Source organism: Centroberyx affinis, unplaced genomic scaffold, assembly GCF_046629955.1.
Source record: "Centroberyx affinis isolate AG114_WGS23_722 - 3 ecotype Tasmania unplaced genomic scaffold, CSIRO-AGI_Caff_v1 ptg007118l_1, whole genome shotgun sequence".
Classification (NCBI taxonomy): Eukaryota; Metazoa; Chordata; class Actinopteri; order Beryciformes; family Berycidae; genus Centroberyx; species Centroberyx affinis.
Window position 1 is genome coordinate 1 of NW_027283607.1, and position 26,633 is coordinate 26,633.

The 26,633-nt window shown below is 42.9% G+C and overlaps 1 protein-coding gene across 1 annotated transcript in view; it reads left to right on the top strand.

Annotated features, from left to right (window-relative positions):
- Positions 1-377: 377 nt before the first annotated feature.
- The window catches only part of LOC139639310 (kinesin-like protein KIF13B), a gene marked incomplete at its 5' end in the record, with an annotated part of 31,715 nt that continues 5,459 nt past the window's right edge, over positions 378-26,633 (top strand). Inside the window, 27 exons of the mRNA XM_071513396.1 lie at positions 378-390; positions 1,312-1,372; positions 1,539-1,631; positions 2,253-2,433; positions 4,681-4,768; positions 7,652-7,786; positions 13,656-13,768; positions 14,089-14,200; positions 15,041-15,253; positions 15,870-15,980; positions 16,435-16,569; positions 17,242-17,372; positions 17,464-17,550; positions 17,926-18,116; positions 18,351-18,627; positions 19,183-19,345; positions 19,470-19,625; positions 20,002-20,151; positions 20,844-20,969; positions 21,439-21,612; positions 22,310-22,467; positions 23,925-24,057; positions 24,215-24,370; positions 24,823-24,922; positions 25,070-25,196; positions 25,979-26,034; positions 26,383-26,507. Coding sequence (XP_071369497.1) covers positions 378-390; positions 1,312-1,372; positions 1,539-1,631; positions 2,253-2,433; positions 4,681-4,768; positions 7,652-7,786; positions 13,656-13,768; positions 14,089-14,200; positions 15,041-15,253; positions 15,870-15,980; positions 16,435-16,569; positions 17,242-17,372; positions 17,464-17,550; positions 17,926-18,116; positions 18,351-18,627; positions 19,183-19,345; positions 19,470-19,625; positions 20,002-20,151; positions 20,844-20,969; positions 21,439-21,612; positions 22,310-22,467; positions 23,925-24,057; positions 24,215-24,370; positions 24,823-24,922; positions 25,070-25,196; positions 25,979-26,034; positions 26,383-26,507 — 3,565 coding nt within the window. The remainder of the gene's footprint in view (positions 391-1,311; positions 1,373-1,538; positions 1,632-2,252; positions 2,434-4,680; positions 4,769-7,651; positions 7,787-13,655; positions 13,769-14,088; positions 14,201-15,040; positions 15,254-15,869; positions 15,981-16,434; positions 16,570-17,241; positions 17,373-17,463; positions 17,551-17,925; positions 18,117-18,350; positions 18,628-19,182; positions 19,346-19,469; positions 19,626-20,001; positions 20,152-20,843; positions 20,970-21,438; positions 21,613-22,309; positions 22,468-23,924; positions 24,058-24,214; positions 24,371-24,822; positions 24,923-25,069; positions 25,197-25,978; positions 26,035-26,382; positions 26,508-26,633) is intronic.

Here is a 26,633-nt window from a genome sequence, read left to right on the forward strand (position 1 = left end):
CACACACCACCACCACCACCACCACCACCACGTCCCTGCAAATCTTTTTGATGTGTGAGAGGACACACAACATGTAAACAAGCCACACAAAAACATGGTTGATATCCAGTCCAGTGTGAGTTCATGTGATTGGTGAAGACACGTAAAGCCTGAGGCCTGCTGGCTAAGCCCACCCTCCTCTGTGTGTGGGGTGTATGTTGGGGGGATTTCATCTACAGAGCAGTCATTCTCCAGTCTGCATAACAGATGAAACCTAAAGCAACAACCAGATCTGAGTGTCCCACATATTCTCTATACCGTGCTTTAAATGCCATCTCTCTATCTCCCTCTCCTCCACATGCTCCTGCGGACTGTGACCTCTCTCTCAACACCATCAGGAATCAGTCCAAGGTAACACACACACACACACACACAGACACACTCCCTCTTTTCCACACTAGCTAATTCCATGGTTGTGAATCATCTCCATGTTCAACAAAGACACCACTGTATTTTCTTTGACTCAGCCTGTGAACTGTGACAGCAACTGAACAGGCAATGATACACAGTAATGGTTTGGGCAACTTTGCCTAAGGAGTTGCCTTAATGTTGTTAATCCCATAAGAGGAAACACAAATGTTTGACCTTATGGCTAATTTTTTTGCCTATTGCTGGTTGCTGACATACAGCACATTGGCTAAGGAATGGCTTAGCGCATCACCACCCTAACATTTCTATGGTGTGCTGTAGCTACAGGTAACTAAGGAAGCCTCAAAGAACTACAAGTCTTCCCAAGTTCCAAGTCTTTGGGAGACTGTTCCATTGGTCATTTTACCAATTATGTAATGAGAATATAGACAACAAAACCATCCATGTGTCCCCGATAGATTGTTGCCTCCAGTGCTTCATGCTAATACTTGTTGCATACACTCTATTGACTGATAGTAGGCAACTTATTTCAAAAGTTTGAATTGAGAGTGAATTGACTGGCAAGACGCCAAATGCCTTTTCACAGCTTATCTAGAAGCAGTGTTTGAGTTCTGTTCCAAAATGAGATATGCACCATTTAAAAAAATACCTCACCTAATTAAATGATAGCTGGCATGAAAGTAACAGTAGTTAGTTGTTGTGTTTTTATATATTGTGCAGTGAACATCAGGTCACATGTTTTTTTCCAAATTGATATATGCCATTTGGAGTGAAACCCTTCATTTAATGTTAACATGACAGTGTAACAACCAGCCCCAGGCTTTCTGTCAGTCTGTCCTGACTGTTTGTCTCTCTGTCTCTCATATTGCTGCTGTTTTTGCTGTCTATCTATGCGTCCCTCAGGTCTTTGCCTATGATTACTGTTTCTGGTCCATGGACGAGTCGGAAAAGGATAAATTTGCAGGTCGGTTTATCAAAATAAATCCAATTCTAAAGAGGTTTTTACAAAACAGGTTTCACCACCAAAGTGCCTTACAGAGCAACAAAGGATACAAACAGTTCAGTAAGAGAACAACAAAATATTCACAATTATTGGAAATGGTGTGTGTGTTTCTGCGTGTGTTTCTCAGGTCAGGAGGTGGTGTTCCAGTGCCTTGGGGAAAGTCTTCTCCACAACGCCTTCCTGGGCTACAACGCCTGTATCTTCGCCTATGGACAAACTGGTAGTCTACCATTAAACACCTCTTTACACTGTGTTCTGACAGTCCAGAGGGTGTATAACATTACATAACAGGATCTATAACATACCTATATAACATAAAAGGGTCTATAACATAACTATAGCACATAAAAGGGTCTATAACATAACTATAGCACATAACAGGGTCTATAACATAACTATAGCACATAAAAGGGTCTATAACATAACTATAGCACATAACAGGGTCTATAACATAACTGCATGCCATAAGAAAACAATAGAACATTTGAACATAGACGCTGGCAAATATTGGTCATGGAAGTGTTGAGCTATACTTCATCAAATAGTCATGGAATTAGATGGAGAACCCTGTTAATCTGGTTAATTATGCTCTTCCATTGGCTTTTGGCTCACCACTTGTTTATGTACTGTGTTAGATGCCGTTTGTCTTCAACAGCCAGGTCTCTCTACAAAATATATTCTTCATCTAAATGTAACTGCCCTGGTTGAATGACGGTTAAATTAAGTGTAATTTTCTCCATTCGATTATATGTTTACCAAAACTGTCTACTTAAGGACATGCTTTTCTTGTGTCTTGTTGTGTGTGTGTGTATGTGTGTGTGTGTGTGTGTGTTCTTGCCAGGTTCGGGAAAGTCGTACACCATGATGGGTTCAGTGGACCAGCCAGGTCTGATTCCTAGGCTGTGCAGTGCTCTGTTTGAGCGAACGGTGCTGGAGCAGCGGGAGGAGGAGAGCTTCACAGTGGAGGTTTCCTACATGGAGATCTACAACGAGAAGGTCCGAGACCTACTCGACCCCAAAGGGTACGACCACAGCCTGATCTTTCAATGCTCCCACAAAGGGAAAGAAACTTTTTTTTTTTTGGGTGTACAGGCCACAGTGATTCTGTTACATCCCAAAACTCACCAGCCACTTTCACTATTTTATCAGCCAACTACATGTTTAGAATAGGACTCCAAATGACGACTGGTTACCTGTGGAGAGGACTGACCTACCAGGCATAGACAAACATCTCTTCTTCTTGGCAATATATTGATAAATGTTGTGGTTATCCTGATTATTCCAGGACTGTAGGCACTTCAACTACAGCAACAGTTGATGCTGCACACCTAGCCGGGTGCTGTGGGACTGGACAGCATCTGTACTTGTGTCTTCATGTATTTATCCAGTATCTAGCAGACGTTAGTACTGCAGACAATTCTTTCTTGAATGTTATACAGTAGAACCAAATTACTTCTCAACACAAAAGTGTCTATCAACTAAACTAGCTATCAGATGATTTCATCAGAGCAACACTTGATTTTCCTGAACAGTTCCTCCTGAGGCTGGAGCAAAAGTGCAGCAGTAGTTCATCCAGTATCCAGTGAAAAGTGGACTTGTCCTGCGGTTTCAGCTGTAGCTGTATGTGATTACTGGGATGTGGTGTGACTCACTCGGCCAAGGCCAACAGGCCAGAGAGAGCTCCAGAAGGACGGTCAGATGGTTAAAATAGTTTGGGTTGGTCAGGTTAGATGGTTTGTTCTGACTGATCCCTAAGAATAGGGTGCCTGTAGGTCCTGAAAAATAAGAATTATATTATCTACACTCAGTTTCTTAAAAAGGCCTTCAGTGGTGTTAAATATCACATTTTAAGTCTTAAATTCAGTTTTAGAAGTCTTAAGAATGGTGTTTCCTGGTGCAAAATCAGGCCAGTTATGCAGACCAATAGGACAGCTGTTTTCATTAACACATGTATTTCAGTTGTGAAATTGGTCTTAAATTTCATTCTAACTGGCATTAAAAAAGGTCTGAGGTCCATGCCCTGGAAATATTTAGAGAGCAAGAGTTTAATGACAAATTAAGGTAGATACGGACTGACCAGATCGTGTGTTGCTCAGTGTGTAGAGCAAGGCACTGACACTATCAGGATTAGTGGTTCCATTCCCTGTGTAGTCAGTGCAGCCCGTTAAAAACATTACTTGGATTGGATGCTCTTTTCCCATACATTGGCTCAGGCTGGGAAATCAACATCATCCACAAACCAAATGCAGATAAATGTTCTATGTTCTGCCAGTTGGACAGGTAAACAACCTTTTTCATGATCATTCCAACCTGGTTAGCGAACCGAAACATTGTCTGTGTCTGGTATGTTAGTCTATTTTACAAGTAACCGACCATCATTTGGAGTCTTACTCTGTTCTAAACTTCAAGTTGGCGGGTGAGTGGCTGGTGGATTCTGGGTTCCACCAGCTGCTGTGGTCAGTGGAAGAAAAGGTTAGCCTCCTGCCCTGCAGTCACTGTTGGAGAGCGGCTCATGTCCAGCGGGTCAGCAGTAAATCAGGAGCCCAAGGCCTCTGTCTGCAGCCCCTGACAGCACAACCTCTGACCTTCACTCACTACATGACCTTTAACCTCAGTAAAACAGGCCATAGAGCAGCAGACCATCTGACAGCCATATGGGCTGCGCTGCGGAGCGCAGAATGATGAAGCTCTGAGGCCTGTAAGGAGTTTTAATCAGGGTCAGAAAGCCAAGTGTTAAAAAAAAAAAAATCTCTCTGGAGTTGGGGAATGTTGCAGTAGTGGCCAGACCCAACACACACAAATGCAAATCTAATGGCAGTAAAAACACGAGTTATTGAGTAAATCATCTTGATTTTAATTTTTTTTATTTCGGTGTAATAAGTAGATTTGATCTTACTTGGAGTTTTACATTACATTTCCTCAATTAAAAAGTCAAATGGTTCAAACAATAGACCATAATTCACTGCTGCATCGCCATCTTGGATGAAACCAGCTGAGCTTGGCTCTCCTGTCAATACATTACTTCTGATTGGTGGAGCTGACTAATGTTATATTCCTTCTTATTGGCTGGTAAAGATGGTTGACTATACATATCACTCTATATATAGACATTCGACTATACATATAGCTACATATATCCATACATATACATACATACATACATACATAAATGTTTTTCTCCTCTTGTTTTTGATGATGTGCATCACTCTTGTTGATAAATAAAGTTTTACTGACGTCTTTTTTGTGTTTTAAACCTGTTTTCTGTCCAGGAGCAGACAGGCTCTGAGGGTGAGGGAACATAAAGTTTTGGGTCCTTATGTCGACGGTCTGTCTCGGCTAGCTGTGGCCAGCTACAAGGTAAAAATATTAAAATGTCTTATATACAGTTATTTGAGGTCTTACGTTTTTCACCATGCCAGAGCAGGTTTCTTCGAATTTGTTTGTTTGTTTTTCATCATATTTGCTTTAAAAACACTTGGACATCATGTCCCTCCACAATTAATTTTGCGGTGTCCTTTTTCTTATTCTGTCCATTTATAGTTTCAGCACTTTCATTGGCTATATTTAATCAGAAATGGGATGTTTTTCCCAGCTTTGTTCCTTTATTGTACTTTTTAAATTGGTGTCCAATTCCAAGTAACATTAAAAAGGTCTTAAAAAATCTTAGTTTGGCTCCAGATACCCTGTTACCAAACAATATGGTCATTTAAGGCTTTACAGAAAACACAAGTAAACAGTTCACCATTCGAAAAATAATGATGCCTACTTTAACCCGTAAGAACTCATAATAAGCTTCACTTTCATGCCTGCAATGTATGTTAAAGTCATAGTAATTTCAAGGCCTTTACTTACAAAATAGTTCTGTTTTTTAGAATACAATTATCATTATCGTTTTCATAACTGATGATCAGCTACCACAACTTTTCTGAAATGGATATGTAGTTGTTTTGGAAGGAAGCCCTTCAGATACAGATACCAAGAGATAAAGCCTTGAGGGATAATAAGAACAATAGATGGAGGTAGTAAATCACAAATGAAACGGGGCCAGCCCATGACCTGGCCCAATGACAGACTGCATTGAAGGAGATAAAGGGAAAGAATGGCTGTTAAGGCGAAAGTTAATAAATTAATCATTAATTCAAGTTGTAATCTGTACTGTCTTGAGTCCAGACCTAAATATTCACACCTGTACTGTGCTGTTTGGCCAGCATATCTGTCTCAGTCTCATCATCTAAATATATCTTAGATCGTATTATATGAATGATGAAATTTCCTAATACGAGCATTCCCTCTCGCTATAGAAAATGCTTTGATCTTTGAGGATTTGGAAAGGTGCCGCTCACAAGTTGGCACCAGTCTGCTCCGTGGTCACACCAAATCACACTGCAGTAAGGCTAGCTATAGGAATCCTACTATAAAATGAGGAAAACTCTGTCCTTCTGTCTGTCTGTGTGCATCCATTTTGCTCCTCAGTGGGTTGGCCAATCAATCTGAAACTGCACATGGGCATTGAGCATTGGCATAGGCAAGGACTGACGAAGCTGATTTTTCCATTTTCGCAAATTTACGCTGTTTATGCGCATTTTTAGCAAGTCTGCACGGAGTTATGGCGCGCGCATCCCCGGGTATGGACTAGTGTAAGAAATAATAATAATTTATGAAATTTTTTATTTGTATATTGCTTTCCAAGAGGCTCAAATGCACTACATGAATTGAAGGGGGGCAAACAAATGTACAAACATGCACAGAATAAATCAAACGATAATTCCTATACAAATAAGTCACACATTAATCTTTGAAAGCAGTCTTAAAAAGGTGAATCTTCATATGTGCCAGGCATGGCCTGATTCAATTCAAGGTGGCACACAGACTTCATCTGTCTAAAGTCCGAATCTCAAAGATGTATCCATCGATTGATGATTCTTGTAATAGATGTAAAAACTCACCTGCAACACTAGCTCATACATTCTGGTTTTGCCCGAGGCTCTTGGGTTACTGGTCCTCCATTTTTGATGCCCTATCCAAGATACTTAAAAGACCAATAGTTCCAAATCCTCTTACAGCCATTTTTGGTATCCAACGTGAGGATGATGATCTTCCTACGGCACAGTCGAATTGCATCGCTTTTGTCACTCTTTTAGCCAGAAGACTCATTTTACTCAATTGGAAACAGGCTACCCCTCCCTGCTTTAAACACTGGATCAGAGATACACTACAGTTTTTGAAGCTAGAAAAGATAAGATTTGCCCTTCAAGGGCCTAAGGATAATTTTAGCAGCGTATGGCAACCTTTCATTACATATCTACTTGAACAGCTATGAGGTTGTGGGATTGTTTGTTTTCAACATTTGCTGTAGAATTTGTTTATTCTAAACTGCGCACGCTCACACACACACGTCTTGTCTATTATTGTTGAGTTTGTGTTGTTTTTGTCGTTGTTATCTCATTTTATTTTATCTTATTTGTCTGTTTGTTTCCTTGAAAAAAAAAAAAATGTTTTTCCTGTACTTTTGTATACATAATGCTTCTTTTTTAATTGTGAAAACTAATAAACAAAGTGGTGAAAAAAAAAAAGGTGAATCTTCAGGGAGTGTTTAAATGTGGACATATTGGGATCATCCCTGAGCTCCCTATGGAGAGTATTGCAGTGTTCCCCACCTCACCACCAGTTTTAAAGTGATGAGATGGGATGAAACTTTAAAGCCTCACTAGGCAACTTTATATCGTGGTAGCCCCGAATGGCAGCGAGAGGTAACTGTTTGAATTTTGAGCAGCACATTACCCAGAAATCCTGAAAGTTGGCCTCAGTAAACTAAATGTGGAGTTTCCGAAAGAGAGGGGCAATTTGGTGAAAATTCTGGCATCAGAGTTTTGACGATGCAGCAGTTTGATGAGGAGTTTGGTGGCGGGTCCATAGAGAAGGAGTAGAGTCTGGAGGCTCTCCGTATCAGCAGTACGAAGGAAGGGGAGGTATGGTGGAGGTGAAAGGAGGCAATTTGTTAAGAAACATGAGATATTTTATTCTGAAAAATGTGCTGGAAGGATTAAACTCGTTTTTACCTGCTCTATGCTGGTCCTATCCACCAGATTTATTCTTCTGTTTCCCTGCTATCAATTCATTACTGCCATATTCATTATTCTTTGTCTGTAAAGCACTTTATACCTCTGTTTTGCAAAGTGCTACATGAACCATGCTTATTATATATTTAATATCATACTGTTGTTATTATTGTGCTGACAGGACATTGAGTCTCTGATGTCGGAGGGGAATAAGTCTCGGACTGTCGCTGCCACCAACATGAACGAGGAGAGCAGTCGGTCGCACGCCGTCTTCAACATCATCCTCACACACACACTCAAAGACCTGCAGTCTGGGGTAAGACACTTGGGAGCTCACACTGATTTCAACACACACACATGATTTGTGTTCATGACAAGGAGGCAGAAGAAAACTCTTAATCAAATGGATGACAACATTGGGAATTCCTATGTGAGATGTTGTAGGGTAAGTGTAAGCCTCAGTATATATGCAGTGTCAGGGTAGCGTAGGATAGCAGGCATAAAGAGGGTTCTGGGACACCTGAACTTTCTGTTGGTTCTTCTGGATGTGTGGTGGGTTTAATTTAGCCATCAATCATCTGATGGGAGGAGCCCATTAGATAACCCCAATGGCATACTTCTCACAAAAGTTCAAAAAGTGCAAAACTTAAGATTTTCCTTGTGAGGAAAAAGTGCAGTAGTAGATCAACAAACATAAAAGTAGGACCTCTACTATGGCTGCCTGTGCTGCTTGAAACTGCTCTCTTTGCATAACAAGTCTATTTATAGGGTTTATCATCTTAAGTTTTACCGTCTTTTAATGCAGAAGGTTTTGCTGGTCTTGTCACAGGGTCATTCAAAGAGTCTTATTTTAGCTTTGATAAAACCTTCATTGACTCTTCTGCAGAAGCCTCTGTCTGTGCGTCACCCCTACTACACCATGATGTGAGCGTCCTAGTTTACACTGAGTCCAGCAGACATTGAACACCTTCCCTCCCTCTCCTTCTGTTGGCCCAGATTCTCTCCCCTACATCTCAGTCCCTACCTACCGCTGCAGCACCACCAAATTTCTCTTTGAATTTACCTTCATCTCATCAAACATTAGAGCATAAAAGAGGATTCTCTCTCTCCTATCAGTCTGTTAGTATAGATGCATCATAGTGAGAGGCAGGGCCAAGCAGAGAAAATGGAAACCAGTATACCACCAGAATCCATGCCACAATCCAGAGAGTAGATTAATTTGCTAGACACAGGTAAAAATTTATTTTAAATTACCTATCAACCTATTTTAAATGTGGATATTTTATAAATTATAAATTAAATTGTCATGATAATATCCGTGCCAAAATTTTACATATTTGCGTGTCTCCACTGTCGACAGACTAAAATGGCAGGCGTTAATCATTTTGTGATGGTAACATGCTTAAAGTGAGACTGGTAGCATCACTAGTCAATATAGGAAGTTACCACTTGCTAAATGTTAAGGTTTTCTTCTGAACCAGACAACAAATGTGCGGGAATTCTTTGACTGGTAAGATAACTAAAGTGCTCTGCCACTGTGGCCGGTGGGCAAAAAGGTAGTTTCCTCCCCTTATTGAATCTGTATAGGAATGTGTACGATGATGTGTGTATCAGGAGGTTAAAATGGTACATGTTGTCCTGCTGTTGTACCCAGGCTCAATCTTCCTCAGGCAAACAGGATCCAATGACAAGATTTATTTCTCATGTCTTCTGTTGTACCTGGAAGTCTGCGCACTGTGTGCCCAAAGAGTTGACGTCAGATGTCTGACCAGCCGCTCCAGTCTTAAGAAAAGACCTAAACTAGTCATTCTGCGTCCTCTCTGACCCACTTTGCCTCTCCTGCTCCTTGCCCTCGTTTCCAGACGGACTTGCCACCAGCAAACCCTGTTAATAATTAACTGACATGACAGTCAGCCGGTCAGCTGATACAGCCTGCTCTGTTTTCACCAGGAACTCACAGTCGGTCACTCAGTTGGTCAATCAGTCAGTGGGTTCGTCAGCCAACCAGCCAATCAGTCGGTTGGTCAGTCAGTCAGTCAGCGAGCCAGTGAGTGAGTCAGTCAGTGTATCAGTCAGCCAATCAGTCAGTCAGTCAGCTGATCCACCCTTTATCTGTATGAGTCAGCATTATTTATTTCTGCAGTTCAGTGTTACTGTATTTTACTGTAACCGAAAGCTGCTGTTGTTTCCCGTGCCATTGTTGTCTTCTTCTTCTCATTCTACTTCTCATTCTTATTCAAAAAACAGAATAGAGTAAAAATCAACAGATCATTTTGAGTACATTTCCAACTTGAGTTCTTAAGGTGCCAACAAGCTCTGTCCAGAGACACTGCTCCATCATGTCTGGGAACTCCAGTGGAGCAGTTTGAGGTTATGTTATAGATCCATTTCAGTATTACAAAGCTGTGGGGAGTTAAATTCTGTTAGGTTAATTTCATGTTCTCTCTAGCTGTGCTGCTTGTGTGAAACCTCCAGAGAAATGCTGACTGGAGGTCATGGCCCTCTGAGCTAATTTATGCCCCCTAGTGGCCCAGGCAGTGTTGTGAATAGTGGAACGGAGGCTGAGGGTCTGGTTAAATAAGGCTGCTGCCAAGGAGGCCGACACGCTGCCTGCCCAGCCTGTCTGCTGCTGATCTGGTTACTTATGGAGGAAAAATAACCCAGTTATCATATCTCTGATTACAGAAGTTCTCACTGAGAAGGAAACTTTATTGTCCACCAGCCACAGTGGCTTCTAAATCCCACTTTCACTATTTCACCAGCCAGCTAGATGTTAAGAATAGAATGAGACTGCAAATGATGGTTGGTTACCTGTAGAGGTTAACTTACCAGACACAACCTAAATGTAGTAGCATTTGTCTGATAGTTGTTAGCTGTTTCCCAGCCTGGTCCCAAGTAACAGGACTATCAGGTATTTAATACAAAATCAACACAGCATTTAAACATAAGGGCTGGCAAATATTGGTCATGGAAATGATGATCTATATAATCTAAATAATATTGGAATTAGATTAAATTGTAGCTTTTTGTGTATGGAAAGGAGAGCTGAGCAAAAGCTAGCTTTCCCTCTCTGTCAGTTAGACTGATGCTCCACATGCCTCACTGCACTGGGGGCTGAAGTGGTTAGAAGTCATTTCTGACCTTATTTTATGATTTATTAGGTGCTCGTAGGGAGCACCTCTGTAAGAGCCGGGCTCTGTGTGTGCCTTCGTTTGTGTGTGTGTTTTTTTGTTTGTTTGTTTGTTCATTCGTCTGTATAACGTTTTTTGCCATGCTCAGGGGAATTACAATATGCACTGTTTTGGCGGTGCAGAGCCTTAAGAGGCCTGCATAAGGAAAATCCAGTTTGCGCTCGTACACCAGGCAGTACGGTAAAAGTCCCGCTCTACATTGGCCCACGTTACATCCACATACCAGCAAGTAGCTTGTGATTTACGAACTGTAGTGGCCAAGTTGTCAACCCGCAAATTAAATATTTTGTTCAGTGATTCTCTCGGTTACAACACCGTGCTACCACATCACTTTAGTGTTAACAAGTGGAGTTTTTTAAAGTCAATGTAGTTTCACTCACTCCAATAATATAAATAACCTCCACATCTCTCATAGGGCGATATTAACAGTCTCATCTTCAGTATCGTTCCGTTCTTCGCAGTGTGAACAGAGACGCCATGAATTCTTCTGACACACTTTTCAGTTGCCAAGTTGTGGTGTCTGATTCAGTACTCTGAGTATTTTCCTTTTGAAGTAGTTTACTGAGACAAGCTATTGGATTATAATATCTTCCCCAAGATTTATAGCAGCTACGTTTGCTGTTTATATTGATTTTCCTCAAGCCAATTACAGATGTATCTGCTTTTATTGTTGCAGAGAGTCAGTAGCTGGTGATGAGTTGGCCAGTAGCTCTATTGCTCTCTCTCTCTCTCTCTCTCTCTCTCTCCTCTCTCTCTCTCTCTCTCTCTCTCTCTCTCTCTCTCTCTCTCTCTCTCTCTCTCTCTCTCTCTCTCTCTCTCTCTCTCTCTCTCTCTCTCTCTCTCTCTCTCTCTCTCTCTCTCACTCTGCCTCTCAGTGTGTCTCTCTCTCTGGCAGCCTTTGTTTTCACAACACACTGTGATCTCCCTGCTTTTTCCACACACACACACTTTCTCTCTCTCTCTTTTCTATTACATTCACCCTCCTCTCCTCTCCATCACTGAAAGCTCCTCCCCTGCAGCATTGCTCCTCTCCTGTCCTCCTTTTCTGCCTCCTGTCTATCACTGAATGCTCCTCCCCTGCAGCATTTGAGATTTTAAATCTGTGTGAGAGCGTGAGTTGTGTGTGTGTCTACTGTCCTGTACTCTTGCGAATAGATTTAAATTTCCATTTTAGTCATTTCGGTGACAATCTTATCCAGATTTCCATTGAGGTCAACAGTAGAATAAGCTTCAATTCCTACATCACCAACATCACAAGCAACCAATTGTAAGGAGGTCAAAGCTCAAAGGCCACAGTGTCTTTACAAAAACAACAAAAACTACAAAACCTTGTTGCCGTAGGTCATAATTTGCTGATACACAACTTGCCTGCCTGCTCTTGCATGCAGCACCAAAATGACATAGTCAGCAACACGGAGCATATGATTACATACAGTCATGTGGAGCATGATTTTCTCCAATGTCAGACAAACTTGAACTTAATTTGTTTTAACAAGGATTTACATTTGTGAATGTGAATTTCATGCAAGCTGATGATAGGTCTTGCTCAAAGGACTTTTCAGCCGGCGGGTTGAACCCCTGTCCTCCAGCTGAAGGATGGTTTCCCTACTCCTACATAGGGTTGCAAAGGGGTGGAAAATTTCCGGTAAATTTCCGGAAAGTTTCCGGTAAATTTCCATGGGAAGTTAAGCTGGGGAATTTTGGAAATATTCCAAATTGGAAACTTTCCATGGGAATTATGGGAATTTATGGGAATTTATGGGAATTAATGGGAATTAATGGGAATTTATGGGAATTAACTGGGAATTGAGGGTAATTTAATGGAAAGGTATCATATCCAAGCATAAATATTTGTTTTGTTATAAGCAGACATCCATCCAAAATAATACAATTAAAACAGATTTATTTGTAAGTAGAACTTTATCAAGTGTTAAATATTTTATTGAACAATCAATTCTTTCATTGAAGAACAAAAACATGAATGTTGAGTTAAATATTACTCATCCCCCGACCCAACCCATTCAAAAATTAACAAAAATGCACAGGAATGCACAGTGCATGTAGGGGGCGTGGTCTCAATAGCCCTGCAGTAAGCAGTGTGCTATGTGCATGTGATTGAGGAATAGCATAGATATTCAACTGTTCTTGCATGATATCTGGTTGTTCTAGTCAGGATTATGCTAAAATATATTTTCCCCAACTATATTTAAGTTCCCTATTAAGAGCATACCTTCAATTTCGTAAATTCCTGGTTTATTCCCGTTTATCCCATAAATTCCCGTTAATTCCCATAAATTCCCGTTAATTCCCATGGAAAGTTTCCAACTTTGAAAATTCCCGGAATTTTGCAACCCTACTGCTACATTACACAGTACTCTAATACTCTTACAGTCCCGGGACTCTACTGTACCGTACTGTATATTGTTGTCCACTCTACCACACTGGAAAAAGAAGGGATAAATCAAAACACTGACTCAGTTTGTAGAAGCTGCTCCAGTCTTGAACAAAACAAAAGTCTTTCCTACAATTTACTCAGTTCTTTCCTTTCCTAGCACTTCTTTATTATCCATGATCATTCTAGAGTCACAGGAATATTTGTTCCATCTGTTGTCAGGGTGCTGTGACCTCTGACCTTTAGTGGTTAACACTATGAGAGTGGTTCCCTACCGCTCTGAGTCATTCTGGAGGACGGAAAAACAAAGCTCCAACCGATAGCAGGTTGTGAGGTTACAGGTGACTATCCGGCTTCTGTTTTAGTTTCCTGCCCAACCAACCTACTGAAACTACATGACAGTGTAGCCAGCTCCAAGGAAAGTCGGAAAGTTGTGGGGGGCACCGCATCTAAATCAGTGGAAAGAAACACTGACACTCTTTCCCCCACTCTCTCTCTCTCCCTCTCTCTCCCTCCCTCTCTCTCTCTCTCTCTCTCTCTCTCTCTCTCTCTCTCTCTCTCTCTCTCTCTCTCTCTCTCTCTCTCTCTCTCTCTCTCTCTAGACGAGTGGGGAGAAGGTGAGTCGGTTGAGTCTGGTGGACTTGGCTGGAAGCGAACGAGCAGCAAAGACCGGAGCAGCAGGAGAACGGCTGAAGGAGGGAAGCAACATCAACAAGTAAAACACACACATCCACACACACACACACACACACACACAAACAAACACACACTGACAGACACATGCACACACTCACACTGATACACTCACTTATACAGACATACACACACACAAACATAAAGACACAGACACTTGTAGACTAATGTAGGTACACATACACAAAGAGGCACACAGACCGAAAGAGACACACTCACTCTCAAGTTTAAATTCACATTTTGAATTGAACGAAATGAAAAGCAATTGACCCTGTTGTATGGTGTGTGTATGTGCGTGTGTGTGTGTGTGTGTGTGTCTCTGTTTGTGTGTGTGTGTGTCAGGTCTCTGACCACGTTAGGTCTGGTGATCTCAGCACTGGCTGAACAGGGATCCGCCAAGAACAAGAACAAGTTTGTTCCCTACAGAGACTCTGTTTTGACATGGCTGCTGAAGGTACACTCACCACACACACACACACACGCCTACACGCCACTAGGACATGCACAAGCCCATTTTCTCATGGTTGACTATTCCGTGCGTAGTCTAAATGAATATTCGAATATTTGGTATGTGCCAGATTATGGAGAAAAACCGTCACTTCCATCACTTTCTGCTGTCTGCTTGCATAAATTTTGTCATACTAGTTTGGTTAGGTCCATCTTCCTGGCTTATAGAAATAGCTGGATGTTTTTTGAGATGACTCAGCATTGTTGTGGTGAAGCCATGTTACGTTCCATTTAAACTACATACTTAACTACATACTTGTTTCACTCTGGTAAAATTATTTGAATGATGTATCAATATTTTAAAACACATTAACAGACGAATTACAAAAGTCAACATTAAAACCCCCATGAACAGATATTCAAATATGTATTATTCTATAACCCATCTCTAGTCTCAGGAGGATTTTTTGGAATAGAGTATGATGAGTAACTTGAGGAATTGTTTCAGCCTTACACGCATCACAGGGCTACTGAAAATATTTTATACTTATTGTGCCGGAAAATATGACGTACTTATTGTGCTAGAAAGTATGATATACTTATTGTGCAAGAAATGTTCCTTATATTCAGAGGTTAATGTTTTTTTGGGGTTTTTTTTTGCATAACAATTTTTTGGGCCATATCATGCAGCCATAGTATGTGTTTGCTGATGAGTCTTCACCATGTAGATTGAGGTTTTCCTCCATATAAAGACTCTGTCTCTGTCTCTCTCTCTCTTCTTTCTCTGTTTTCCCTCTCTCTCTCGCTGTCTTTTCTCTCTCTCGATTGCTCGCTTGCCCGTCTCCAGGACAGCCTAGGCGGCAACAGTCGCACAGCGATGGTTGCCACGGTGAGCCCGGCAGCAGACAACTACGACGAGACTCTGTCAACGCTGCGATACGCCGACCGAGCCAAGAGCATCGTTAACCACGCTGTCGTTAATGAAGACCCCAACGCTCGCATCATCAGAGAGCTCCGGGAGGAAGTAGAGAAACTACGAGAACAACTGACCCAGGCCGAGGTGAGAGAGAGAAGAAACTAGGAGAACAATATGTCCACGCAGAGTTGAGAGACACGCACTGAAATAGAAAGAGAGGAACTACAAGAACCGGTCCAGGCAAGCGTGAGAAAAAGAGAGACAGGCACAGACACACTGAGAAAAAGAGAAAGAGAGAGCGAGAGGCTGTGAATATTTGTGTGAGTGAAGTCAATGAGTAATGCTCCTTCAACAAACACAGTGTAGGTGCCCTCTAGCAAGACACATATCTAACAGTAGAAGACTGTGGTTGTACTGTGCAGCTCCCAGTGTGACCATGTGATACTATATGAATGTGAAGCAGGGAGAACCAGTCAAGCTGTCAACCCTCCCTGGAGAAGTTCCCACATCAGGTCAGGTCAGATAGTGCAGAACTAGATCCAGGAACTGAATGGACTTTAAATTGTTTCCTGCGATTTTCTAAACTTCCCTGCACTCACTGTGTGGTTCAGATGTGGTAAACGCACCCACCTGGTAGTTCCAGTGGGTTAAAACAAATGCTAAAAATCCTGTTTAATTTCCTAGACGGACAGAAATCTAAGAGGGAAATTCATCCCTCCTCTCTTCCCCCCCTCCTCTCCTCTCCTCTCCTCTTCCCCAGTCTCTGAAGGCTCCGGAGCTGAAGGAGCGCCTAGAAGAGTCTGAGAAGTTGATTCTGGAGATGACTGTCAGCTGGGAGGAGAAACTCCGCAAAACTGAGGAGATTGCACAGGTAACACACACAGCAAACACACTAACCACACACACACAATCCATCTGAAAGCATTTGTGTAATTATTTAACCAAAGATAATGATCTACGCTGTCGCCTCCTGTTCGATTCTGTCCATTTGTGCACATTTTTCACATTGAAATTCGTTTCAGTAGTTTATCAAGACTGAGAGGAAAAATGCTTGTCATTAGTTATCTGTGCAAGGTAGTCCAATATTTTTTCACAGAGATTAGATGTTGGACTATTTTACACACCAAACAAATGAGGGAAGCTTTTTTTTTTTAAAACCACACAAACATTTGACCAGATTCAGTGGGAAGAATGTGCAGATATGCAGGGGGTGATTACTTTTGCACAGCACCATATGCCTGCTGTTATCAGTATTTATATTCAGCTTTGTATGAATATACTGTGTGTGTGTGTGTGTGTCTGTGTCTGTGTGTGTGTGTGTGTAGGAGCGTCAGAGGCAGTTGGAGAGTCTGGGTATTTCTCTCCAGTCTTCGGGGATCAGAGTCGGAGACGATAAGAGCTTCCTCGTCAACCTGAACGCCGACCCCGCCCTTAACGAACTGCTGGTCTACTACCTGAAGGTACACGCGCACACACACACACACACACACACACACACACACACATACACACCCCACCAACCACCACCGCCACAAGGCTATTATAACTATTGAAGTTAACAGGACCATCTTTTTACAGCTCCAAAAATAGCAGAAAATGTCCATCACATTTCTCCAAACAGCTCATGCGGCATCATCCAAGTGTTTTGTCGACAAGCATTGTGGGTCCAAAAGTGCACAATGTCAATTTTGGTAACATTTACTAATAAAATGGCCACTTTAGAGCCTTGCATGCGTACGTGCACTCTGTCAGACAAACATGCACTCATACATTCAGCATGTACCAATGATTTGTCTTGTGAAGTAATGTACAAAATACTGCTGTGTGAGTACTGTGTTAGTATAACATTTTATCCCAACTGTCACATTGTGCTTAAAACTTCTACAGTATTGCTGTGTACTTAAATTACTTATTTTTAGAAGAGCAGTGTGCTCAAAACATCACTCTCTTTGCGGTGCAAATAAAGCAACAAAAGGGAGCTACAGTGTGCAGACTTTCATTGTTTGATATACTGAAAGTACTTCCCATAGGTTTTTCATAAGGTTAAATGAGTGGGATAAGACGGCTTTAATGCACCATGTCGGATGTTGGCTCGTATTAACTGTTTTAATGTGTTGGATGTTGTGTTTCAGGAACACACTAAGGTGGGCTCAGCAGACTCTCAGGACATCCAGCTGTGTGGGATGGGTATCCAGGCAGAGCACTGTGTCATCGACATCACGCTGGACGCTGCCGTCATCATCACCCCCCACCGCAACTCTCGGTGAGGAACGCCGTAATGTACACACTCCTGGTCCAGTAAGGGGTTTTGAACAGCAGATGTTAATGTCACCACTTCTTTACTGGTCTTACAGGACGTGTGTTAATGGTTCTCCGGTAACCAGCGCATTGCAGCTTCACCATGGCGACCGAATCCTCTGGGGAAACAACCACTTCTTCAGGTTTGTTTTCACACCTCAAATATTGTCATATTTTTCATACCTTTTCATATCATACATACATAGTTATTATTATATAGTTATAATTCATTTTCTTTGCTTCAGCATATGCAGCATAATTTTGCATATCCTCCAAAATGCTCATATTTTTGCATTTATATATTTTTAATTAATATGTTATGTTTAATACACCTTGTTGCTCTATTATTAGTTATATCCTATTTTTATCTATGTCCAATCATCCTATTTTCTGTTGCTTCATTGACCCAGTTCCCCCATGGGAAACATCACCTAATCTAACTCAATCACTGACATCAATGCTTATACCAAATCAGCCAATTAATACCAGAGTGAATTAACTGGACATCCTCCCTCCAGGATCAACCTGCCCAAGCGGCGGTGTCGGACGGCTGAGGATGAGGATGGTGAGGGTGGGGTGATGAAGAACAGCGGCAGCAACGAGCAGCTGGATGCAGACGGTGACTCAGCCAGCGAAGTGTCCAGCGAAGTCAGTTTCTCCTACGAGTTTGCCCAGACAGAGGTCATGATGAAGGCCCTGGGCAACAACGGTAAGGAGGAGTTAGGTGAATTAAATAGTAAGGAAAATAACTGTTTTGGAAACATAGAGGTAACAGTTTTTCCATATTTTAACTTCAGTTTGCTTCCATGCTTCTCCATGAGTTGAGAATTTTACCTTCTTAAACCTCCCTCTCTGCTTCTCAGATTCCTCAGTAGACAACATCTGTCAGTCTTTCTACCTGTGTGTGTTTTCTGAGTCGTCTCCTCTGCCTCCTGTCTATCAGACCCCATGCAGGCCGTCCTCCAGTCCCTGGAGAGGCAGCATGAGGAGGAGAAGCGCTCCGCTCTGGAGCGTCAAAGGCAGATGTACGAGCAGGAGCTCCAGCAGCTCCGGCGGAGGCTGAACCCAGAACGTCAGTCGGCCCAGGGCGGAGCACCGCCGCCTGGGCAGCCGGGTCAGGGACAGCAGCCTCACTACCGCAGCCTGGAGAGACTCAGCACAGGAGGGATGAGCCACTCGACCAGCGCTCAGAGCAGACTGAGGCAGTGGAGCGAGGACAGGTGAGTGTGTGTGTGTGTGTGTGTGTTATTTTGGGTTCACATTCTGGCCTATAAAAAGCTTATAAAAGATAAGATGAAACTTTAATGATCCCTGTGGGGAATTTTGGTCTTGGCAGCAGCAAACTGTATACAGCAAACATCTAGGATACAGCAAAGATAGAATATAAACAAGAATATAGTATATGGGGGATTATATAATTATACATATCCAACACTTTCAAGACTAGGACGTGTGAAGAATGTATGAATGACAGTATGAAAAGGTATGGATTACAACTTCAACAGGGAGTGTAAAATAGCAGCAGGACTAATTGAGATGAATCCCCCCACCTCCCTCCACCTCCTATTCTCATCCTCCTACACCTGCTTCTCCACTTGTTCCTCTCCTACTCCACTCCCACCTCTGATCCCACCTCCCCTCCCCTCCTTTTCCTCTTGTAACCCCTCATCTCCTTTCCCTTTCCCCTCTCCTTCCCCTCTCTTCTCCTCTCTCTCTCTCCCCTCCTCTCTTCCTCTTCCCCCTCTGTGCTCCTCCTCCGCCTCCTCCTCCTGCAGGGAGGCGGTGTTGGTGAGGAGTCTGCGGAGGCTGAGGGAGCAGGTAGTGAGGGCAAACCTCCTGGTGCAAGAGGCGAGTTTCATCGCTGACGAGCTGGAGCGACACACCGAGTACCGAGTCACCCTACAGATCCCAGCAGACAACCTCAACGCTAACCGCAAGGTCTCACACACACACAGTGATGTGTCCTGTCCTGTTTTTCACTACAGCCCCATTCTCTAAACATACTCAACCACCTCTGTGTTTGTGTGTGTGTGTGTTTGTGTGTGTGTGTGTGTGTGTGTAGAGGGATGCGGTGCTCAGTGAACCAGCGGTTCAGGTTCGTCGTCGGTGTCGGGGGAAGCAGATCTGGAGTTTGGAGAAGATGGAGAACCGTCTGGTGGACATGAGAGAGCTCTACCAGGAGTGGCAGGACTACCACCTTCATCACCATGACAACCCTGTGAGTTACCTTGACAACTGTGCCATGGCAACCCTGTGTGTTACCCCAACGACCATGTCAGTTACCTCAACAATCCCGCCACTGTGTCAGTCCCACTAGTTACCATCACAACCCCACCAGTAACCATAACAACCCACCAGTAACTATGAGAACCCCACCAGTAACCTTTACAAGCCTGCCACTAACCATGAAAATCCTGTCTGTAACGTGTGTGACCTGGCATAACCATGACAACCCCATGAATACAGTACAGTTCTTTATTTCTTATAGTTCTTATTTCTTGAACATTTTCAGAATTGGAGAAACAAATCACCAAAATCTCTCTCTCTCTGTCAGCCACTGACCTTTCTTATGCTCTCCTCCCTTCCTCGTCCAGGTGATGCGTTCGTATTTCCGTCGAGCCGACCCGTTCTTTGATGAGCAGGAGAACCACAGTCTGATCGGCGTTGCCAACGTTTTCCTCTCCTGTCTCTTCTACGACGTCAAGCTGCAGTACGCTATTCCCATCATCAACCAGAAAGGGGAGGTAGGGAGATTTACACCCACCATACAACACACACTGTTGGGTTACCACATACACTCAACATAGAAAACATTAACACCTTCCTAATACTGAGTTTCTCCCCGTTTTAATCAAGCCATAACCCAATAAACTTTTTTGAGGTTTAAATCTCCTTTTTTTTTCTCCTTTGTGACTGAATTGGATTTAACAGGTAAATCAATAAGGGATCCAGAGATTTCAGTAGCTGGTCTGGATGTTTTGTGAATTCTATATATGTATTGTCCTCTAGCAGTTTATAAAATTCACCAGCCACTTCCAGTAAGATTTTACATTTCCATTCTAGTAGTTCTTGTGACACTTACATTGAGGTCAACAGTAGAATAAACTTAAATTCCTAGATCACCACCATTTCAAGCAACCAATAGTAAAACAGGTAAAGTGTCAAAGATCATAGCACCCAGACAATATCCTTGTGTTCCTATAATGATAATGTATGATACAGGAGTGCTAGGGAAAGACATAAGAGCCAAGAAGAGAAGGTAAAAAGAATTTTTCACTTTCACTATTTCACCAGACAACTGGGTGGTTAGAATAGGACTCCAAATGGTGGTTGCTTACCTGGAGGCTACACAAACTTTTAGCCACAGACTGACGTTTCCCTTGCTGAGTGGGGTTAAGGCTGTTTGTTTTGTCTCCCCTCTCCTCCCTGTGATTAGGTGGCAGGGCGTCTCCATGTGGAGGTGGTGAGGGTCGGGGGCGGCTTGGAGGACAGCATGGCCGGAGGAGAGGAAACCGACAACAACCAAGATACTGAGGTCGAGGACCGCAAACTGGTCTGCATGGTATGTCGGACAAACAGACTGATTTTGTCTGTGGATACACATGCACACGCAAATTGGGTCATTGGCAGCAGCAAATGGCAATAGGATACAGCAAAGGAAAATGCAATATAAATAAGAATAGAGCAAATGGGGATATTAAACATAACACAACCCACAATTACAACGCTATTAGAGCTATAAGAATGAAAAAAAATGAGAAAGAGATGCGTGAACAATATAAAACATGAGAAAAGTAACGGAATATGAGGACATATTAATAAGATAGACAAAGATGTGAACGTGCAATATATATAGAATGTGCAAAAATGTGCACTGTATTTGCATAGGTCTACAGAAGGCCATACATAATGTGTGATTGTGCAGACGTGTGTTGAAACAGCTCATGACCTCATCACCTCATTCCCTTTACCCATGTACGTATATTGTCATATTGGTGACCTGTAGTCTTTGACATGTGTGTCTTGTACAGATTAAGATCCTGCAGGCCACGGGTCTTCCTCAGTACCTGTCCAACTTCGTCTTCTGTCAGTACTCGTTCTGGGACCAGCCGGAGCCCATCATTGTGGCTCCTGAGGTGGACCCATCGGCCTCGTCGCCCAACACAAAGGACCCACACTGCATGGTGGTGTTCGACAGCTGCAAGGTGAAGACCAGATTCTGTACAGTCCCACAATAGCATCTAGGTCTAATTAATGATCAGTTTGTGGTAATCCATGAAATTGCTGAGATTTTTTATTTATTTGTATATATCTTTGGTACCAGGCGCTCATTGCTGTGGTGTTTTTTCACTGCACTTCCCAGAGATCACCTGTCAATCAAACAATGTGTCCAGTACTGTGACGTCTTTTTTCCTTGGATTTTCTGTTGATGTAGTTTGAGTTTCTGTATGTGGCGCTCTGTTCTTTGTCTGTTCAGCCATGGTGGCTATCACTGCTCATGCTAACTACCCAGTTCTTCTTCTGTTTATTCCAAACAAACTGTACATAAAATCCATCACTTCCTGTGTGCCAGAGGATTTTTCCCAGGAAAGACCTACCTGACACCAGGTGTTTACAACAGCAAATGGAAAAGCTTTCACGAACTGGATATAGGTTGAATCACTGCTGTGTTATATTGATTGATGTTAGAGAGTAGCAAAATGGACATTTATTTATTTGAAAATGTCATACAGTACCTAAATTTGGCTTTCCGAAACCTGCAGATATCCTGTAGAAAAGTAGATAGCAGGTAACCTTCAGTCTGTAGCAAGATGAAACTTGCTTTCATCCAACAGACAGGGACAGGCGGGGGGAAAGGTCAGTTGAAGAGTGTCTGAGACTGGTCTCTCTCGGGTCCTCTAGGAGCTGGCGGTGTCAGTATCGGAGGATTTCATCGAGTATCTGACGGAAGGGGCAGTGGCCATAGAGGTGTATGGACACAGACAGGCTGACCCAGGCAGGAACCCCGCTCTGTGGGACCTCAGCATCATCCAGGCCAAGACACGCACACTACGAGACAGGTACACACACTCACACACACAGTTACTCTACACTAACAAAAAGGGTTCTATACAGTACCAGAAAATTGTTCTTTAGGCTTTTTGTGGCTTGTACCATAGCAGAATCCTTTATCTATGAAGAACCCTTTTATAACGGTTATCTATAGCACCATGCTGAAATGGCTCTTTGTGGTGCTGTAAAGAATCATTTAACAACGTACGAAATGCTCCAAATCATCAGTATTAAATAAGCTTTTTAAGAATTACATTGGGTTCTTTATTCTGTTTTACCATTTTTTATGCTAACGTGTGAGAGGGTTCTTTGAGACATCATGGTTATATATCGAACCACTACCTGAATCAAAGAACCATCCTTTTTCGGTGAACAATGCATGGGCACGAACAAGTTTGGTGTTTCGCTCAAATCAGTAAAAATCAAGGTTAAGTATAAGACAAGACACACGATGCATTGAAACCATTTTTTGAAAAAACCTTCCAATGATAAACACTTGGCATCCAGCAGGCAGGCGCTGCAAACAGCTGATTCAGTTAACAGTGCATGGTAGGCACAGTTCTTGGTGCAATTAGCACCAATGACATCATGACCAATGCACCTCACATATATCAACATCAATATAAAAAAAAAAGTGTACAGTCACCAGGTGAGCATGACACTGGGGGCTGAGGCTGATCTCACTGTTTCAGGCCTGGCGCATAGTTAATGCAAGACACACATGCGAAGTTGGCGACATACACAAGCTCTCTGCTTGCATAGCACTCACCTATCAACTGGCTTCCTTGAGCCCTGTCTAAGGTTATCATCTGCTTATCCACTAGAGGGAAGCAAAGCCACTAATCTGGGGCCAGTGACCCTGAGCAGGGTATTTAAAGTGACAATCTGCAAGATTCTTGTTTTTCTTGATTTTGGCAACACCTTTAGTGAGAAGCAGTCATTGCTTTGGTGTTTTGCACTTAATTTAGGCACTGGGCCAACATAATGATAAGACATTCAGTGTAGACTGGGACTAATAAACAATAACGAAACTACATCTGCATTGCTCCTCGTCATCTTTTCTCATCTTGAAGCGCTTTTCATCTTTGGAAGGCAACTCTAGTTGGACATTCATTTATATGAAAAAGTTGTGAATTTTCACTTTAGAAATGACTGCTGAAGAGGAACGTCAACTTTTATACATTCTCAGTTGCCGCTAAAAGAACAAGTTGTAAAGAAGATGGTACTTGTATACTTTAAATAGGTTGAGAATGCAAGATGGGGATGCAGCCCTGAATACAAATGGACAGCTGGGTGGTGTAGTAAGGAGGAAGGCCATCCATCAACCGGATGACCTTGGTTCAAATCCCCATGTCCCCATGATCACAAACTAATATTCCTCCCATGATTCCTGTTGCATGTGGAGAAGTAAGACCACAGCCATACTGATCAGTCAGGATTAGACTAATGTTCTCGCCCCCTGCAGGTGGAGTGAGGTAACACGTCGTCTGGAGCTGTGGGTTCAAATCCTGGAGATCAACGAGAATGGAGACTTCATCCCGGTGGAGGTAATCCCTGCGAGAGACGTCAGGACCGGGGGAATCTTCCAGCTACGACAGGTAGGGATGATCCCCACTCTGCTTCATGTTCATACCGTTCAACACATTCCAGTACAGCCAGAGTCATGCTGGTATTCGAACTAGCAACCTTTCATCCAAAAGCCAACTGCTGTACCCCCTCCCTTCACCCCCATCTCCTCCTCCTCCTCCTCTCCAGGGTCAGTCGAGGCGAATCCAGGTGGAGGTGCACTCGGTTCAGGATTCGGGCACCATGCCTCTGATAGCGGAGGTGGTGCTGGCTGTGTCTGTTGGCTGTGTGGAGATCAGACCCACCACAGCCAACCAGGAAGGAGATGAGATGGACAGCTATCAGGTAGACCAGCTTAGTGCATCTATATGTTTGTCTACTCTGTTTGTCTATTTGCCCGTCTCATCAGATGATCTATCATGGCAGCAATATATTGGGTGATGCCTTTTCTCCTCAATCCTTATTTAATTTCCTTAGCAATTTAAAATACCTGACATTCCTCACAGGAAATTACACTGTGTTTTTTTCCCCACAGTCCACTGGCTGGTTGATTTCTGGAATAGAATAGTAATGCAATGTAACACTAGCCTGTAGTCAGATCCACCAATCAGAAGTAACATATTAACACCAGTAGTGCAGCAGTGAATTATGGTCGACTGTCTGATTTTGAACCATCAGATCGTTGAATTGAGAAACTGTGATGTAACACTCCAAGTAGGATCCAAAAATCCACTTATTAATATACTATTACAGCTGAATTGAAACCAAGATGATTAACCGACTGGTTTGTTGTGTAGGAGAGAGATCTAGAGCGTCTGCGGCGTCAGTGGTTGGATGCTCTCACCAAGAGACAGGAGTACCTGGACCAACACCTGCAGAGCCTGGTCAGCAAAGCAGGTAACACACTCACTCACACACATACACACTGAAAATGCACACAGACACAGATGCACAGACTCTCACCACACACACACATATTCACAACCACACATTCAAAAACCTTACTATTTTTTGAGACTGTTCTCTCTGGCCTCTCTTCCACAGAGAAGACAGAGGATGACATGGAGAGGGAAGCCCAGCTGCTGGAGTGGCGCTTGACTCTGACGGAGGAGAGGAACGCCGTCATGGTGCCGTCTGCTGGCAGCGGCATCCCTGGAGCACCCGCCGAATGGTACGGCATATGGTGGAATGTGTGTGTGTGTGTGTGCATGTTTGATTTGATTTTCAAATACTTTCCTGTGATTGTCTAAACTTCATGGCACTCCTTGAATTGCCCCGTAGTGGTAAACCCCTACCCAACTTAAAACGGGGATCACATGTATGGAAGTGTGTGTGTTTGTGTGTGTGTCAGGGTGTGTGTCCCGGGCACCTTTTTGGTGCTTTGAGATAAAGCGCATCACTTCTCATGTGACAGTAAATAACCAATCACATCCACACAGACCTTCCTACTTTTTGGGCTTCTACAATGAGATGCACCCACAGACAGTGAGATTATTTTGTGCTGCATATGCAGATCAAAAAGGAAAGACATTGCAAGGGTTTTGTGCTGATGGTAATCCAAACAGACTTTGTAAAAAATGCTAATGGAGATTATCCCTCTGAAAACCAGTTGGTTTTGGTTGCATAGTAATGCCAGGAGCAATCTGCTGTAGCGCTCTTGAGTAAAGGATGCCAGTGACACACCTCATGTTTACCAGGCATCTGTACGGCCCCTTATTCTGCCACCATGTGATGGAGGCTAAATCAGATCAATATTTAAAGAAGAGTCATCTATCTTCCTTGGGGAAGACACTTTCACCCAAAGCACTTCACAATATCATTAGGGCATAGTATGAATGGCTCCAGTGGGAATGGGTTTCATTCCCTGCATAGCTCAGCAAGGCACTGAGAAATCAGGAACTTCGCTCCAGCCCTCCTGCCCTGTTGATCAGTATGCTGTGTGTTTGTTTCCAGGGTTCCTCTGCCAGGCATGGAGACGCATACCCCCGTCCTCTTCCTCGACCTCAGTGGTACGTCAGCTCAAATATACACTCCCAGCTCACATATGTTTCTGTCTTCATTCTCTATTTTCAGTGTCATTATGGTTGTTATTGTCATTTGTTGGTATTATTGTGGTGGTTATGTGTCAACCTTCTCTAAGTTAGTCCCTCCAGCAATAATCCAGAGGAGTTCGTTCTTTACTGTGATTAATATAATAATAACTTTATTTGTATAAGACTTTTCTCAAAACGATGTTTACATTTTAAACATGTTAAAGAAGGCTTAAATTGATTTTGCAAAAGGCGGTGCGCCTCAACATCAGGAATATATTGCAAGGTGCTGAGTCTACATGAGTGTTTTCTGCTGTCGTCCCCCAGCCGAAGACCTGAGCTCCCAGGAACAGTATGAGGCTCCTGAGGCTGGAGGCTGGGACGCCACCCTGAGCGGAGAGGACGAGGACGACTTCTTCGACCTTCAGATTGTCAAACACTATGACGGAGACGTAAGGATGGGCCTGTATGGGTGGGCAGGGTGTATGTATGTTTGTCTATGATGTACAAGTTAATGTCCATCATCCCAAGTTATTCCTCATTTGCTGGGGACCCGCTGGAGCCCCCTCAAGGAACCC